Consider the following 18750-nt stretch of genomic DNA (forward strand, 5'->3'; position numbering starts at 1 on the left):
AGCCTTGAGAATGCGTTTAAAATGCACATCAATCTCGTGATGTATGTTACCAGTTACCAGTATATGTGTAATAATTTCATTTTGCTTCTCAACGTACGGCACGCTGTAACAGGTTACAAAAGCCTCTCTCATCTTTAACCGACATGAAAGCATCAAACATGGTGTCCGAATTCAAATTTGCTGTTTCCGGCGAATGTGTCACGCGTGTCCTATCGGTTGATGATAAATGAACGTATTCATCACCTTCCGCGAAACGGAACATCGTGGCCCGTGCGCGTACATCAGGTGCGAGACGAATATATGCAATAATCCACGATTTGAATCGTTGATGCCCTCGTCTACGAAGTACGGGGCCAGCCGTTCACGTCCGTCGAGTTTTTCGTTTGCGGTTGCCGAGAGAGATGGATCCGAGCCGAGGTTTCACGCGTGACGGCCCCGGTTGCGGTGCTTCATCTTGTTTGACGGGCGAATGACAGACGAAATCCATCACACGGCGCCGCTGCTAACATGGAAACTATGGTCAGTACCTGTTGCCAGGAAGAGCCTGTAGCGTAGTATCGACGGCGGTCCCTTTAGATGCTCGAAAATTGGCAAACCCGTAATGGTGTTTGGATTGCCAGGACTGTAACTTGCCCTCGACCAGCTGGGGTGAGTTTGCTGTTTATCTTGCAACGCTCGCCACAACGAACTAGAACTTTCAGCTCCAGTGTGGGCAGATCTGCGGAGACTGCGGAGTACACGCGATGTTGTAATGCTGATTTCGTCTTTTGCGTTGACTAATACAAATATGTCCGATTGATAATATTAGGGATTGTTGGCAGTACCTTGGGTAGAAAATTCGCTTATTGAGGGCTTAGACACGCCCGATTTTGTGTGACATTAATGGATATTACCCCGCGTTGTTTAATTCGTTCCGATCGACCGATCGACCGTAATCGTATTATCCCTGGCCATCCCCAACCGATACCCAAGCCAATGAAGCCGTTTTCTCGATTAATCTGTTTGTACCGGTCAGGCACAAAGCGCGTCTCCTGTGAGTCGACACCTGACGTGCCGTAATTAACCGCACACCAAATTAGGTGTGCGGCCACCAGCTAACCCGCTCAGCGCGGTATTAATGCCACTTGACTTCCTGACCCGCCTTTTCGATTTCCCTGTCAAAACCATCGAGAAAAAAGCGCACCCTGTGTAACGGTAGGAAGGTGTTTGCCCGTGAACCGTGTCAAACCGAGTCATTCATGTCCACCAACAGCCGGTAATCTAATTGACTTCCGACGGGCTCGATAGTTGCTTCACTGCATCGCATCTGGCCCGAGGAAAAGAAGAGCACAAAACTAAAAAAAATTTGCGCCCAGTTTTCCCGCAGTTTCCACAGTGCGATAAAAACAGGAAACTTCTGTCACAGTTAACTTACCGGAATCTCTCCAGTCCTTGGAACAGGTCCGTGCGATGTAGCGAAGAATAGCAGGAGGCAGAGTGGAAACCCTCCGTCATCAAGAACAGCTTCTGACCGTATGCGCCAGCTGGCCGGATGCCAATCCGGAAGGGCCAAGATTAAAATTACCTTGCTCCATCTCTTTCTGCTGCGGTGCAACACATTGCTGAGCGGATTCAAATCAAAAGTTTTTCCCATCAAAACATCTTTTCTCGTTCCGTCGGCCCCGGGCCCAGTTCCGGGGTAGAAAGTTTTGCACAGTGCCAGTGCTAAAGAGTTGACCCCTAGGCGGCGTCGGTTGTTGACAACATCTTTTTTACCACGATCTTACACTCCGGCGAGCATTGAACGCATGAAACATGATGCGTATCCGTTTAAATCGAAAAGAATTGAACCGTTCACCAGAGGACAACGGATGGCGCGGGAACCCGGCGGGCAGTGCCACGGTTTAGAGGCGGAAATCGGACAACGCCCGTTGACCCGTGCTGCTACGTGCGGTCCTCTGTGGGTGTTTGCAAAAGTTTCCCAGGAACTTGGGTCCCTTCCGACTACCATTGTGACCGCTTATTTGTGCGTTTCGCACCAGACACCAGGCGTCTCCATCGATTTTTCCTCGCAAAGTTGCGACAAATCTGTGCAAAAAAACGAACCAAACCGAGCACACTCGAGTGAAAAGTTGAGTCGTAAATTGTTTTTACGGGACAAATATTACTTTTCCCGGCGGTTTGCGGTGGTTGCCTCTTCCGTAATCCGTTTCCGCCGAGCGGTCGGAACGTTTGCGTGGCAAACTGGCACGAAACCTTCTCTGAGTCGGGGTTCTGGTGGTTGATTACGATTTGAATTTATTGAATTGACCTCATTACTCCATCCGACAGTAGAACTGAGCGATTTCGGACATTGATTTCTTCTTAGAAGCCTCATATGGAAAAAAAACCATTAGCCTGTGGCCAATTCCCGAAAACGTCCACTTTAGAATAATGTTTCGGTGAACATGACTGCCAATATTGTTGTGTTCATTTCCATTTTTTAATAGCACTTTAGAGGACTTTGAGCGACGCACCTGGCGTAAACGAATTACGAAGCGTTTGCGGTTTCAATGTTAATAAATCATCGTATTATCGCCGCCCAATCAAGCGCGGTGCAAATGAAACAAATTTAATTTAATCGCTCATTAACGCCCATTAAATGTCAATTAGTTGGCCGATTCAGCGACTCCACTCGGCGAATGGCACGAAACCAACGGCATACCATTCTTGATTTCCGGTACAAAATAACGCATAAAATCAGAATACTAAAGATTGCTGCACCAAAACTTAGTTTCCGGTAAACAAATTAACGAACGTGAAGGGGATCAATTCGCAACCTAATTACAAGTTTCACTTTTCCGTTCTCTAAAAATCGCTTCTGACAGCGAAAAGCTTATAGCGTTTTTTTTTTCAATCACCCACCGATTTAGGAGCAGCCGGGTGCTGGAACCCTAGAGGATGCCAGGTTTTGCCCCGGTCATTCGTTTACGAGTGTAATGCAATTTTCTTAGATGTACCTGGCAGGCCGCCATCAGGGGCTCAACAATCCCCGGGCGGGACAGAACTACCATCCTTCCGGTCAATTTTCAATTTCCGACCACAGCTGGTGTGCCAGCCAGTTGACCGGCGACGGATAGTTGCCAAAGCTAATATGGGAACGAGCCGCACCGTGGCCACCAGTGGAAGCGATATTCAAATGTCGCAAAAAATGTGGCCGAGCTCAACATCATAAAACGGCCACTGGAAGTGCAGTGCCCAGCGTGGATGTTTTATGTATACCTTTTCTTGCGCGTCCGGTGCGATGAGGATGAAATATTAATCAGATAATAGCATATCTATTGGCTCAGTAGACGCCATCGTCATTCGATGGGCTGGAAAATTGACACTTTACTCGTAACGGCGCTGGACCCCATGACAAGATAATTGATGTTCTGCATTGGCATTTACCAGTTGCCAATGTGTGACTAAAAGTTGCTTGTGATGTAACAAACCCCGATTTAGATATTGCTCGAACTAACTACTGTTTACATTAGTACAACCAGTGCTTCCATCCGCTTACAGGCGGCTCAAGCAGACCTGACATCCGGAAGGAAATATGTAGTCCGACAGAACGGAAAACCCAAGAAACCTCCCCAGGGTGTTTTCCATTATTGGCCCCATATAACGAAGCAGGATGTGTCTGGCGCTCACTGGCCGATTACTCAGTGCACGATAGTCTTCCGCGTACAATCAATTCCATTTCCGTAACTCTATCGTTGCGCTCCGTCGGCACGATTTTCCCACGACCCACTGGCCACGATCTCAAAAGACCGGTGGTGGGGTGGAGCGAAAGAAATTGAATTTCCTTTTGGATTAATCTCAGACAGTAAATCTCGTTTCCCGCCAACCCGTACGGATTGTTCGCAAGATGGACAATAAATTTCCCATTGTTTCGTGCCCGAGCCATTGCGCCACTGCTCGGACAGCGAGATGAGCCATCAGTGCAACGTCGAATGCAACGTCCGAAGCGATCATTGATCGACCGGGTGAGTATTCCCAGGGCAGATCTGTGGGAGATATCCAAGACCCCGCCAGTTACTGACTGGAGTCGCGGCATCGGTGCATCGGTCGGTTTGGAAGGCAGTGCCTGAAGCAAATTCAAGATAGACGGTCGGTTATTACAAAGTTTCCCGTCTTTCAATCAACTCCATCAATCTGACAATTTACAGCTTCAGCTTCAGCTCCAGCCATTCTCGCCTGCGTCTAGTCATTCGACAGATGTGCGTAAAATTAGGAACAGGATACACGCCATCCGACTATGATTAATCGCGAAACATGTCTTAGAGGCAACGAAGGCAAAACGGAGCCCTTCCAGTCAAGCCAACCGGATCGGGACCATAATTGACGGAATTGATTGCACTAAGATGATGTCTCGCTTAGCGCGGCGCATAATGCAACCCAGAACCGAACCGCGGGAAAAGAACTTCACTGGAGCCGGTCGTTGCTTTCTGTCCGGGCATCTATTGAGACCTCTGGCCCACCAGACCCGCCGTCGGATCGGTTCCATTAGATTTAAATCAATCAAACGAAACCGTGCCAACAGAGCAGCGTCTCGGTTGCGCTGCCCGGAATGTTATGCATTTGAGCCATTTTTATTCTTGCAAGCCGTTCCATTTCCTTATCAAGACAAATCGTTTTCATGCCACGCGCACCGCTGGCCCAGCTCCGAGTTGCAGCCCCGAGCTGTAGCTCTCGTTTTTCATCAAATATGCCCCGACAGATGTTCTTCGTTTTTCTTTACATTAAACCCTTTCATCGAACGTTTGTTTATCTTTCCCCATTTCGGGGGATTTCCATCGGATTTTTCGAGGGATTTTTGGAGAGAAATTCAAAGCGACACTTTTCCTAAAACCCCGACCTAGGTTATCAATACGTTTGGCAGAGCCCAAAAAGGTCGCACAATCTGACACTGTTTGGCCCACAGGCCCAAAATGTAGGGCCTCGTCAGCAACATTGTCCCCACGGCCAAGTGTACGTTGTGACATCATTACTGTCAGCTTAACGGAGAGCCGCTGCTAAATCAAGCGATGATTCTTTTTCTCGCACAAATCCGTCCAATCAACCAATCCAATTTTATGCGATCATCCGCTCCGGATTCCACGGATTTGATAACGCGGAGCGTGTGAAGGAACCCAGCAGAAAGTCAACGTGTATGCAAAATGCGAAACCATCTACCGTCGATTGACGGACGCGTTACCCGTTGGTGCGTGTTCCAAACCGTCCCAAAGCTAGCACACAAGTTAGGCCCCCGAACAACATAAGACCCGAGCATGTCAACTTATGAGCCCCTTCGCTTATGCTAACGTTCTCGAGATAGATGAGATAAATAAATGTTGCCCGGCACAAACGACGTCACGGAGTGTTTTGGTAAATATTTGCAAGTAAAATAAAAATTTAATTATTCGCACATTAGACACCGCACACATCGTTAAGCGCATCTTCCGGCGGATGGCGAAGGGTTTGCCGTTCATAGCTGACAGTTTAAAGGCTCTGAAACAACGGATTTCGAATGGTTTCCTCGGAAGCTTATCATCTTTAATGCTGCCTAGCAAAGAGTCATGAATGTTAAAGAAACACAAACACACGGCCGCGAACTAGTTCTTCCTGTAAACGCAAACAAGGACAGCGGTTGTGGGGAATCGTCTTGCTCGTGGTCACCATCCATCTTCTGTATGCTTTCCTTCGGCTGGCGGCAAGTATAAATATTCTGCAAACGTATCGTAAAACTTGCCAAACACAAACAGTGCCTCGCCAAGACACAGCACCGGCCGCTCCCCAGCATCGGCCTTCACCAGAGTAACATTGTTTAGCACGCCGAGCGAAACGTCATTTGCATACGCGCGACATAAGAAAGAAAGTATGCAATTATGCGAACTCCGGACAAGTCGATGGCAGTAAACGATAGCGACAAACTCACGACCGTGCCAAGATCAGCGTTCAAGGTGGCTTATCCTGTGAGCCCTCGCAAGGCTACCAAAGCAAGTCAAACAAATTCCCTTAACCTAATGGCTGGTTAACGGTAGGACTTCATCAATGTTGGCTCGAGACAAGTAGTGTCTTCGTAGCCTTAAAGTCGTCGCTCACGTTTTTGTGATAGACACGTGTTCACACAAATATAATTTATGTAAAGCGTTTTTTGTGCCGAAAAACGTCTAATTACTGTTTCACAATGGAAACCTTAACAGGTAAAAGGAAACTCAATAACATATTGGCCAAAAAGGGAGCCAGGTTGCCAGGTTGCGCAGTGCTTACCTTTACAGTTAATTCGCTTTTACTTTTCGATCTTTGATGTTCCCTGGTTGGCGTTTTACATTTTGAGCAACGTTTTTATGGTCACTCTCACCACGAAGGTACCGTCCGCGGCATGACAGCAACAATTAATGTAAATTGTAATGAAAAATTCCCTACGCGGTACCCGGACGCACCGAAATTTGTTGAGGAATTTGATTGGTCCCACGGATCACTTTACTTTCGTTCGAATACAATATGCATCGGAATTCAATTTGCAGAGCGCAAGGTCCTGGCCAAAGTTGTAAGTTTTGTCAGCGGCGAGAGCTCCGTTTGGGGCTCAAGACCATCGGTATTTCACATAGCACCGAGCCCATCAAATTATTCAAATTCTAATTATTTTGCATCACTTTACATTTTCATTCTCAATGCAAAACAGAATGGGAACGTTCTTTTAATTCGTGTTCCTCACTGGTTCAACCGCACAATTAACCAAGTAGATGCACTATTTACTTTGTCCATTCTGCGCAAAAAGAAATTTGTATTTTCACCCAAAAAGATGCAAATCGATAGCAAAATTAACATGGACCTCCGGCTTTGCCTTACCGTAACCAGTACCGAAGCGTGTTTTGCCAGTAGTATTTTAGTAATAAACGTTTTCTACTTGAACCTCTTCTATTAATGTCCGTAGTTCACGAATACGAGGAGTTCTGAATTTGATAGACAAAACATCAAGTCCGCTCGTCAGCCACTTTGCACGAATGAGGTCACAGGCGTCGCTGGTGTCCATAAAAAATAGTTTCTGCCATATTACTAACAGCATGTGTATGTTTGCATCCTACCTGACCAGTAGATGAACCAATGAATTGACCGTGCTGTGCAGGAGTTATGCAGCACAACGAACCAAGGGGATTCATTTGGAAGCTTTCGCGAAAACTATCCCACCAACTCCGGTAAACTTTGCGGACAGCAGCGAGCCAGAAACCTCGTGCCAGTCCTCTGCGTTCCCCCGTTTCATTTCGTAACCCATTTCAATGTGAACGGAACGATAAACTTCTCTCAACGTGCTCCGAGCTGTATACACAACGCGTAACACTCCTGGACGAATTTAATTACTTTTTGATGCTGCGACGATTTCATAATTTCGACATTCGTCCTACGCTTCATCGCATTTCCTGGCCACGGAGCACGTACTATTTTATGCCATTGCCGCCGCCCCACGCAACTAAGTGACTACGGAATCGGAACCTCTCACGTTTAAGGCCGCTTTCGACGTGTTCAAGGGATGTTGCAAGATTGTGCGGTCAAACTTTGTTCCCTAAGTTTTGGGCACCCACCTGCGCCTAACGTCACCCATATGGTAACGATATTAAGTTGGATGCCGGAACTAAATTCAATTTAACGTCTTAAGTCTCTCCAGCAAAAGCCTTCGTGAGACAGTCCAAGAAAGCCGGATTTTCATCAACAACCCAATCATAGAATCGTATGTCAAGCAGGCAGTGTCAAAACAATATTACCATGGTAATGCATGTCAGTGAGTTTCCAGTCGCTTCGTACATGAAGCACGGCAGTTTGATGAAAAGTTATCCCAGTGCACCACGGAAGTCACGTCTCTAGGCCAACGATAAACGAAAGTTGTTCGCTTTTTAATCTTACCTCTAGACTCGAAATAGTTCTTACAATGGCACAGTTATGGAAAAGAATTAAAGTAAAAAACTGAAAGAATGATTTCCAAATTACTGACAAACAGAAAAGCTAAAATTACATGTAAACATTCATGCGATGGCCACAGCTTACGCTGCATTCCTTAACGGGCCAATTTTTTGGCTTAGTTTTTCTTAACACTCCGTTTATTCGGGGCACCCAGGGCTTTCTAGCAGTCACGAACTTCGCCGTACCCGACGCATGCTACACCAAAGTTCCGCTGGTCTCAGAAACAGAGCGTTTACTGCGAAATTCCCGGTATCTTGGCCCGTTTTGTGCAATGTCTCGGCAAACGGCAAAAAATGCTCCGAAACTTTCACCAACTGCAAGTCCTCGTGCACCAGTAACGGAAGCAAAACCGCCCTGCGCAAGGAATTGCATCGCTCATAATTAAACGCCGGTTGAATACGTCCGAAAGTACGTATAGAGTACGAGCGCACAGTGCGGCCCGGTCCTTGGTGCTTTCTGTATGATGAAGGGCAACTATCAACTAACTGCTTGGTACCCCACATGCTAGCATAGGTCAACTGGTGATTTATGGTAAACGTGTCTTGCACTTTTTTGCTGCTGCGGCCCACGTTTTCGGTCGCTACAGTTCCTCATTTTTTACGCTCGGAATTTCGGAGCGGACGACTGCAGCAAAAAGCCCCGCTCTCGCCCAGCAGCGAAATCATTTCAAATCCTTCGTACGAGAGCAAAGCTTAATTTGTTGATCCTTGGTACCATCGTCACCGTGATTAATTGGTCAACAAGTTTACGTCGGAGCAAATCGGAGCATAATTAGGTAAACTTTGCCTACGCGGGTCGGCTGCTGTTCATGGGTACGTGGAAGGCCAAGTGCAAAAGTTTCGCCGTCCGGCCAGCAAGCAACGCAGCAGTTTTCGATTGACCAATTTAAATGAGGACCATCAATACAGCAAAAAATGCAATCCCCACAAGCAAACTTTTGATGCATTACCGAACCCTGTTCTTGTGCCCCGTGGTTTACAGGTGCTGCATCCGGGGACACTTTGTGTATGCAACTCTCACCGCGAAGGTTAGAGGTTGAAAAGAAAAGTTCCGCTGTCCGTGACTTTGTGACCAACCTCGTTAGTGTGCATTGTTGACGTTTTACTGGCAACTGTTGATAAGGTAAAACACTTCCTGTTGCAATTTTATAGTTTTCCGCTTCCCCGAAAAGTTTTCCGTCTACAAAGAGGAATAGCTTTTGCACTTATGCTGTGTTTTTATAGCGCCAATCTATGAAACAGAATTAGTCAAACTTACATCCTTTAGGGAAACTGAAGTTTTCGGGCTTCGTACACAGTTTCACGTTTTGACATATACACTTTTACATTTACTATTTTAATTTGGATTTTTATGGGTTTCCCTATCAATTTGCGCCGAGATGCAAAACAGCTAACAAACTAAGGCCCTTTTCCTGCTACTCCCTGGCGCTCTATTCCTTGTCATTCCGATCTCTCGGCCGACAAGCTCGGCTGCACACCTCATTATTGTACCTCCTAACAGCAACGCTACGACATGGTCCTTCTCAATTTCTGACCGTGAAGCGTACAGTTCCATTTCTTCCTCTAACCTACCGGCCCGTGGCGTCATTTAGATTGAATTGCATTCCGTGCACAACCTTTTGCCGAGGTTTTATGCTGCCACTTTCGCTCGACGGACGAACGCAGTGTCTGAGCATCTCCTGCAACGCAACAATCCAGCCTCACAACACACATTGAGGGAAACGGTCCATGTTTTGCATACAAATCGATGATTTTACTGCGGACCAGCGCCATAAATTTAACGATAATGTGGCAGTGATTAGCGCCTGCAACGGGTGCCCACTTGCAGCCATTCAAACACTCTTTCGGACTGATCATACACAAATGGTTTCGCTTTAAAATGCATAACTGCAACGGTTGGCTCCTGTTGGCCCACTCGTGCCATTTATAGATTTGCATAATATTTTGGCATTCGTTTATTGCCCCGGGATCGTTGTTTGGCATTTTCGGACCGAGATGATAGCCTTGCAGAATCGACGACACTATGAAATGCATAACTCCTGCTTTTATAGCATTGCAAACTCTCGTTTTGATAAATGCTTTGAATATTCGACCATTCCACAAGCAATTAGCATTCTGTGAAGGCGAATTTCCGATCTGTAGCCAAAGCTATCGAAAGCTAGTTCTCGTCTGATTACGTATCCCGATCTTCGACTCAGCATTGAGGTGTCTCCGTGCTCAAATAGTGCCAGTAAGCGGCTTACGCCCGTTCGCCTGGTCGGGCAGGATGTCGAGTTCGGTCTCGTCTTTCTCATTATCAATCCGCTTATCAGTGGACAAGATCATTTTTGGGCTTTCTCCCAGTTTATCGGTCTGTGTCCTCGAAGGCAGCTCCTCCTATATAACAGTGTACCAGGGAGCAAACATGGGACGCAAAAAGCAAACGGAATTGCAAATGATGTGCTGAAAACTGGGACAACCCCCAAAGTTGGTCCAATCCCGGTGTTCCCAGGTGCTGTGGTTCATTCATTATGCATAGCTTTTATGGTATTAATCAGTGTGTATGTCAGACTGGCCAATGAATTTTTATTACACAGTCCGCAGTTTCAACGCCAGCAGCAAAGGGTTCGCTATGCTGCGCTCCGAGAAAGCGCTGATGTAGTAAACACAGCGTGCCGTCCTCCGGGGACTCATTAGTGGCTGGCCCGATGAGACGCGGTTGTCCACGGCTAGTTGCCTGGCTGAAGTGTAATCTTCTCGATAAAGAACCTTGCTGGTGTCTCACGATGCAGTACTTGGAGTAAACAAAGGTCCAATTAACAATTTGCGGTTATTCTCTTGGAGCTCAAGTGCCTTCAACAGAGTGCTGCCCTCAATTCCCCGATAATGAAAGGTACTTCAGATTAGAGATGAAAAACCAATATGTCCGTCGTTCAGAAAATATTCAGTACTGTTATTGTACAATCTTCTAAGGGTAATCAATGAAAGTGGTCCTTTTTGCCACCAGTTCATTTAACACAATCAGGACACAAATACTGCAAAGTAATCAACAATCTTTTCCAACGGATTGTAGTGAAGTTTATTGATCAAAGAACTTTCGCAGTCGTCCCTGGTAGGAGGCAGCCGATAAAGAAGCTTAAATCAACTGCGTATCAACCATGCGACCTAGCATCTGTGAAAAAGGATTTTTGAATAGGACACTTTTGTTTTAGCTATTGCAACCGTTCAGAAGGTGCCAGGAAGGTACCTACACCTTGTTTGGATTATAGCTGAATGAAAAAATGAACGATCATACGATTACTCCTGCACGGGGGGCACAGATCCCAGGGAACGGCCATCCATCATGCCGTGGATGTCGTTACGTGAGTTTTTCCTTTTGCCATGCAAAACGAAGGCCAATAGGATGGACCCTGCAAGGTCCGAGATTTGTTTCAATTTACACAGCTGTTGCTGTTGCTTCAATTTACAGCTTCATACGGATCCGCCAATCGACGACAAGGACACTTTTGCTGTTGGTCCGAGGCAAGACAAGCTTTCAACCGGCGGGGTACTGGACAAATAGGAAGCCCGACAACGTGCAGGCCAAAGGGCACTCTAGCGTTATTAAATTACGTGATTGAAGTTCAAATGATATAATCACAAGCACCCATCGCAACGAGAACCAACCGACGTGGGAAACACTCTCGACGACTTCTGCCCTGCTGCAGATTTATGTACCTACCTAGGCGGAAGAAAAAATACAAAGACAGGACGTCATCCAATGATGACGTTGGCCGGATCACCGAATGATGGCGGGTAAAAAACATTGAAGCACATAAGACTCACACGGCTGCCGTCAGGAGGGCGTGCCAATGTGCATCCAATGTGATGCTAATAATTTTGCACATGTAGCCGCGGCCTGCACGAGAGTTCTAACGATGGCAGTGGCCGAGTGTCGCAGGACCCCGGGTACAATCACTACGGAAAACATCATGCCGATCGTGCCTGGCGGTGCGCAAAAAACCAGTTCGCAGATAAATTGCAGGCAAATAGCAGTGAAAACGGCACCAAGCGGCACGTGCCCATCGTTAGATTGTTATCAGACCGTAATGCTTGGCCCAAAATGTGCGACGCCAGCTGGAGCGGCCCCGGACATGGTTCAGAGAAAGTCAGTAAGCCCTGGCTGACCAGCTTAGGAGGTAATGATTTGCAGAGAGGAACGCGGTCCGGTCCGGCATCTCCATGGCTTTTCGGCCACAGCCGTTCCCCGACGGTATAAATCATCGCCCAAAGGGGCTGACGCGTATAGTCCAACCGGTTCGCCGCGGGGCTCACTGATATTCGAAGGTGGATTTATCTGCCCACGCTCTCCAATAAATTCCCAGCATACGTCATCCGCGTTCCGACTGGCGCGTTCGGGGTAAAAAACTATAAAAGCAAGCCCCAAGAAACAACGGTCCGACATAGAGCTGCTTCAAATGGCGTAGAAAGTGTCATCGTGCAAGATCCATTGTCGTGAAAGAAAGGAAACAACTGGCGCGGAGCAAGAGAGAAAGTAAAATAAAAAAACAAAGCGTTTTCGGTCCGGACAAAGCCAAACCGTTGCGAGGCGCCCAACCCGCGGTAGTGGACGAGCACAGCGCAATGATAGAATATGCACCAGATCACACCGGATTCAAATAGGTACTCAGCGTGTAATAAATCTCTATTGTTGGGTGCACTACTTTCCCTTTTGCTTTTTCGCTCACTATTTCCACTGACTGCACAATCCCAAATCCATCCCATCGTTTGTCAGGTCCGCACGGGTCCGCATGGGAGCGAACCCCGGAATGGACGCAGCAGATGGGATGAAATATGAGAAACATAATACTTGGAGTCATTCCGATACGCCATTACTGGATGAGTTGCATTTTTCATCGTTCGCTCCGACTGGTCGGAACGACGCACGTATCCGCAACTCATCCTTACACGGCAAATGATCTCTTCATCCTGGTCGATTGCATGGCGCCGCGGACGGTGCACCGGGAGCCTGTTCTTTCGGACTGCCACGGGCGCCGATCGAACCACTCACGCGCGGGGTCGTAAAAACGCACAGAAAGCGATGCAGCGTCCCCTGATGCAATTCTGGCGCTTTTATTATTGACAAGCGGAAGGAAGCATGAAGACACTGCGCTCCGTAAGAGCTTTTCTTTGTTATTCGTTCGTTAGGTGTGCTTTCGTTCTTGTTTTATTGAACTCAACGCAGAACAACACACTTCGACGCACCCCTCCGGTACGGTATCTGGCGTGTACTTCGGTTTTAAGGATCCAGTTTAGTGGAAGTTTTGTGCGTCCTGTCCTGTTTCAACCGCTGCAGGATTTTCACTTGCTCCTCAACTTTTCGAATCTTGTCTTCGTATAGCTGCAGGAAGAAGAAGAGCCGACGGTTACCAAAAACGGCCACGCCACCGAACGGTGGAAGTTAACCAAACCTTAAGCTGACTGGTGGCGGGAACCTGATCCGACTTTTTAACAGATGATGATGATTGTTCTTTGGATTCGCTCGCTTCCGTCTTTAGCGGGAATCGTTCATTACTGGCGATGGTTGCCACCTTTCGCAACTCCGACACGGTACGGTAGGTGTACTCGTTAGCCCCAGCCCCAGGTTGCAGTCCCAGACTGGAGTAAGTCTAATGTAGCAGAGCAACGAGAGCGGGAGAGAGAATGAAGCGACAACCCTTTGCTTTCCAAACTTTGGAGGCAAAACTTTCCCCTGTATCGTTACAGTAATCCGCAGTGGATGGGTACATGATCGGATTTAAGTTATCTTTTATCTTTTGCCTGCAGAATGATGGTCATGGTACAATGGCCGCAGGGTCAACTTACCAGATCGATTTCGTCGTAAAGTTTCTGCTTCTGTACTGCCAGCTGCTCCAGGGCGGCGTGGTAACGATGTTCCATGTGTCCCCGGCTAGGCTCTGGCCATCCGGAGGAATCTTCAGTGGGCAGTCGGGACGCCTCCACCGCGAGGCCACTCCTGTACCGACCGACCAATTCCAGCTCTTTCAGTTTGATATCCTCTTCAGCGAACAGCAGATCGGTCTCCTCGCGTTGTTTCTACCGTTGAGAGACGACGGAAAGCAAATACGACCCCACCCCGGAACCGGAGAGCGACGTTCGCGAAGGAAATGAAAGAAAACCTAATTTTAAAGCGAATCCATTCGGTGCCCGGTGCAAGTCCGAGCCAATCGCGCACAATGGCACGTTGTGTATTGGTGGCTGTGGCCCCAGGGCGCAGTGCATCTTACCTCGCGGTCGAGTTTCTTGAGCAAAGTTTCGAGATCCCGCTCGCGAATCGAGGCGTCGCTGACGAGTTTGGCATTGTGCAGATCGAGCGACAGTTCGCTCTCCCGCTCGCGCAGCTGCTTCCGATGCAGCAGCAGCAATTTCCGCTGCATCTCCAGCCGCTGCTCTTCCCGGCTGATTGCATCTTCAAACTTGCGCTCCACTTCTGTCGAAGCACGGAACGGAAGTACACGGAGAAAAATTGTTAGTCATCTTTCTTGAACCACACTGCGAAACGTGCTACCCGCGCGTAAACTAAAGTTCCAACAGGACCCCAATGGTAAAGCACGGGACCGTGGCCTGTTAGAAGTTGTGTGGAGCATATGATGCCAGTCATGTCGTGCTGCTTGTGTTCCATTATTTATCCAACTATCACAGCAATGTTGCTGTTCCCGAACAAATCGGAAGTTTGTGCCCTTCGATGTGTTGGATACATTCGTCGAAGCAAGTTCCCACGCGTTGTCTCAACCTACGTGATTCCAAAATGAATTCAACTCCATTCGGCTCGGAACGCAAGCTTAGTTAAACCGTAAAATTGTGGCAAGTGAACGAACGCAGCATCAGAATTCGCCCGAAACTATATTCAATTATCATTTTGAAAATGTTTGTAAAGCAAACTTTCACCGCAGCGATTCGTCTTGCATTGGACAAGAAAATGGCCACAATTTAAAGAAACCGATTTCCATCCCTTTTTAAACACTGAACTGCCTACGACGTAAAATTTTTGTTTTCGATCTACTTTTCGTACTTTCAAGGTAGCCCCAAGGATGAAAACGGGGAAAGTTAGACGTAATCCTCTTAGTTTGGTGCAATATGCTTAGTTTTACAATATGCTTCACCTTCGGCCGACGATTTTAATGCGATTAAAAGGATCCATCTGATGCACTGTATAGTGAGTTGGGTTTTAAAACCCATGACCAGCGGGTGACGGTGCACCAAGCAACCGAGGCCAAGGGCGCATCATAAGAGGCTTGTCATGCACTAGCACCGATGAGCTCACGCACTAAGCTTCGACTTACTGATCCACGAAAAAAGAAAAACAAACTGGCCACCTGATACTAGTTCCGTAGGAGGAGGTCCTTGCAATTGTTAATTACTTACCCTGCAAGCGCTGCTCGTGTTCCTGTCGGATCAAATTATTCACCATCCTGTCCTGTAGCGAGTGCTCCAGCTTTTCCAGCTCTATGATTTTCGCTTCAAGCCGATGCTGCTCCGCCTGAAGAGCCCCAACTTGGACACACCGAGCTTCGGTGAGTTTTTTGGGAAAATTGCTAAAACACGCGTACGTCCTTGATGGGCCGTCACCGACGCATACGGACGTATCGGACGCTGTCGAAGGACTTGACGATTCGCAATCCACAGCACTACCCCCTGAACTGGGTCCACCATCCCCGGGCCGGAATGCTGCCCCCGCTGACGACGACGATGAACCGATCGAGTTCAGTGGAACGAATGATTTAATGTAATGCTGAGGATGGATGAATCCGGTGCCTTGCCGGTCCATTAGATCGTACGCACGGCGTATCAGACGCCGCACATCGATAGCGGCGTCTGGCAAATGACGGAAGAAGTTTTCGATCTCTGCCGCAGTCTGGAGAGCCATCAACACGCCACGATGCACACTGCTATAGGCCACAATTAAAAACACCGGAAAGTACGGTTCGTTCGATAGCACATGATCCCACAGACACTGCCAGTGGTGCGAGTCCGGGCAGCACGCGGCAAAGCCGCTTTCCATCAGCGGTAGGGCGTAGGTGCGGGACTCTATGTGGTGCCGACGATAAAAATGCATCAACCGTGGATCACACTCAGCCAGCACGTTTGTAACCATCGCCAGGTAGTTGAACGGTTCGAGAGGAGCGAACTCGAACCACAGCTGGCACTGGTTCAACAGTATCGTGGCCACCGTTTCGAACAGCGTCAGCGCATCGTTCGGCAGGCTCCGGGCGAAAGGCAGCACGAAAGTTGGTACATAATCAACCAGCCCGAACACGGGGCACCAGTGCGCCAGACAGGAAACAATTTTCTTCAGACTACGAACGGTCCGCTGGTCAGCGACCTCGGCAAACCGTTTGTCGTAATCTACGACGCAAGGATGCTGGCCACGCTGCAGAAACGCACCGAAGCTTTCCGCATCACCCGGCAACTCGAGGACGCCGCGCCAGATGGTGGGCCGATGTTTGGCCGGATACTCACCATACTCTTTCAATATCGGAAGCAGTCGATCTTTCGGTAGATTGTGCGCTATCTGCCAATAAAAAAGGGAACAAGCATAAAAAAGTGCTTCGAGGCCTAAAAAATAGAAAACAATTACGATGCGAAAAAAGTCCCGCCAATGAGGTCATCCCAAAACACAGTCCAACAGAACAAACATGCCGAAACACTCGCAAGAGCGTAATTAGAGGGGCAATAAATTGTGGTCCAGAAACTTCGGCGGCGGAACAGAGAAAAATAAAACTACAAATGCTCGCAGAGATGCGTAGCTTACCTGCGACTGAACAGCGTCCATTTGGCGGTCGTTTTTAATTCGACGCCAGCTCCTGGGTTGAGTGCTACCACGGTAGTCAGGGCGGCCGCTGGAACTCGACCTCACTGCGCAGTAATGGGCCGGTGAGCGTGTCGTTGGACCGGATGTGGTTTCGGCGGCATCTTCCGGTTCACGAACGATCTGCATTGCGTAGCGCTGCAAATTGTGTAGTCGCACTTCGCCACTTTTAAGCACACTCGCCAGCATTCTTGCGTTGTTGGCCAAAGCAAATTTATAGCATCTCGTGCCGGTTGGTCGACCCATCTCAAAACCCAATAGCGACCGGACCACCACCGGGCGGTTAGTACGTTGACCAAAATTCACCAGCACTAAATCATTGTCAATGGTGTGGGCGACCAGCGCAATCGCCGTCGTTGACCAATGACGGCGGCCGTTCAATCCGGCACCGGTTACACCGGAGGCGAACTTTACTAATGGTGCAGCAATGTTTGGTGGTTCGACAGGTGGAACGAAGGCAAAGCGCTGGATAAACAAATTGGAAAGCACCACTAGTCTCCAGATCAGCCACGAGTCGAGCGCTAGAAATGCCAACGTGCCATTGCCGCAAAACATCGCATAGTGGCGACCGTCACTGGTCACTTGCGCTCCTCGTAAGTAGCCCTCGTGGCGTTTAGCTATAATGCGCCCAATCAGCATTCTAATTTCGTTACTCCCAGAAGATGGATCTTGCTTGGTTCCGGTCAGCTGGGTTGTTTGCTGCAGCGCACAATCCACCACTTCCGCTGATCGACTCTTGAGGTGCAGCTCGATGAGCTTTACGGCGTTCAGTTCCTTAATCAGTTTGAAGTTCGTTCGATAGACTTTCAGTATGCCGGAGGTGGTGTGACTAATCAAAGCGGGGCCGTGAGTACTGCTAAACCAATGAGTTTGATCCAGCGACACTGAATCACTCGATGAAAGATTGTAGTCCAGACGAGACACTTCCGCGAAGCTATCGATCGCATAGACTTTAGCACCGTTCACTGTCGTGACGAGCAGATAGAAGCTTTCGGGAAATTTTGATCCACTGGAAGCGGCTCCCGCGGGTGATTTCTTTAAGCTTAACACCCTTCCTGCATGAACCTTCAGTTTCACCTGGCATTGCGCTGTGTCTGGTGGTTGCATAAAACCAAGAGAGGGTGAGAAAATGACAGTTTCAATTGTAAATCTGAAAACGTGATTATAAGTTCTTATCAACTTACCCAAATCAACGATGAACAGCATCCCACCCCTACTGCCCAATGCCACGAGATGGCTTCCTAACACACCTTCCACAACGGTCACCTTTTCCACCAGCGCCGGTAGACACCAATGCTTTTGATGAACCAGATCAAACACGAACAAGTTGTCCCTGCCAGCATAGTCAATATGTGATGTTCGAAGTTGGGATATCGAAAGGTGCTTACCTGTGATCGGCAGCGATCAACCGGTCATTGTTGGCAGTGAATCCTGCCGCCGTGAAACGGACCCGCAGCATGGTTGCGTCGTTCTCATTGCGTACGGTGTGGTGAATGTTCAACAAAATTCTAACATCAATATTTGGGAGATTCTTATCAATTCATTTTGTTCAGAGAAAGACGCTACAGTCAATATGAACGTACCCTTCATCGCTGGATGTGCTGAACTTAAAATCCATTTTCCTTATTGCTTTACGCGCGTTAACTTCCATTATTTGCTATTAATGACAAATTATGCAACAGTTAAGTAGACTTTTACAATGATCTTTTCTAGATCGCGAATATTAGCCAAGATCACTCATCGCTTGAATCGCTTTGTTTACCGATGCGTTGATGCGATGGCAATGTGTGCGTCACCATGGCAACAGGTGGCGCACACGCATGCTGAATCGTAGAACGCTGACACCAATACCAATTCAAACACAACAGCTGGCTGTGCAGGATTCTTTTTCGAAGGCGATCCTTTTTCGGATGCGTGAAACTTCTTATCATGCATCAAAAATACAGGAGTATCGATGAAATAATTTTACTTGTCGGTTTGTTA

General features: G+C 48.0%; 1 protein-coding gene across 1 annotated transcript; it reads right to left on the reverse strand.

Annotated features, from left to right (window-relative positions):
* Positions 1-13197: 13197 nt before the first annotated feature.
* Positions 13198-18385, reverse strand: LOC131216035 (TBC1 domain family member 31). The gene is made up of 9 exons (XM_058210432.1): positions 18351-18385; positions 18156-18275; positions 17952-18100; positions 16711-17861; positions 15324-16470; positions 14186-14388; positions 13764-13994; positions 13370-13567; positions 13198-13299 (listed from the first exon to the last, which is right to left on the reverse strand). The coding sequence occupies exons 1-9, from the start codon at positions 18383-18385 to the stop codon at positions 13198-13200; spliced, it is 3336 nt and encodes a 1111-aa protein (XP_058066415.1).
* Between the last annotated feature and the right edge of the window lie 365 nt (positions 18386-18750).

The sequence above is a fragment of the Anopheles bellator genome, chromosome 1 (genome assembly GCF_943735745.2).
Source record: "Anopheles bellator chromosome 1, idAnoBellAS_SP24_06.2, whole genome shotgun sequence".
NCBI classification, from domain to species: Eukaryota; Metazoa; Arthropoda; class Insecta; order Diptera; family Culicidae; genus Anopheles; species Anopheles bellator.

Bases quoted from the DNA above. Each gene is read 5' to 3' on its own strand.
- LOC131216035 (XM_058210432.1), bottom strand. From the start codon at position 18,385: ATGGATTTTAAGTTCAGCACATCCAGCGATGAAGG. The intron at 17,862-17,951 runs GTAAGTTGATAA...TGCAACCACCAG, and splicing joins GCTGTTCATCGTTGATTTGG to ACACAGCGCAATGCCAGGTG. The intron at 16,471-16,710 runs GTAAGCTACGCA...TTTTATTGGCAG, and splicing joins TGGACGCTGTTCAGTCGCAG to ATAGCGCACAATCTACCGAA.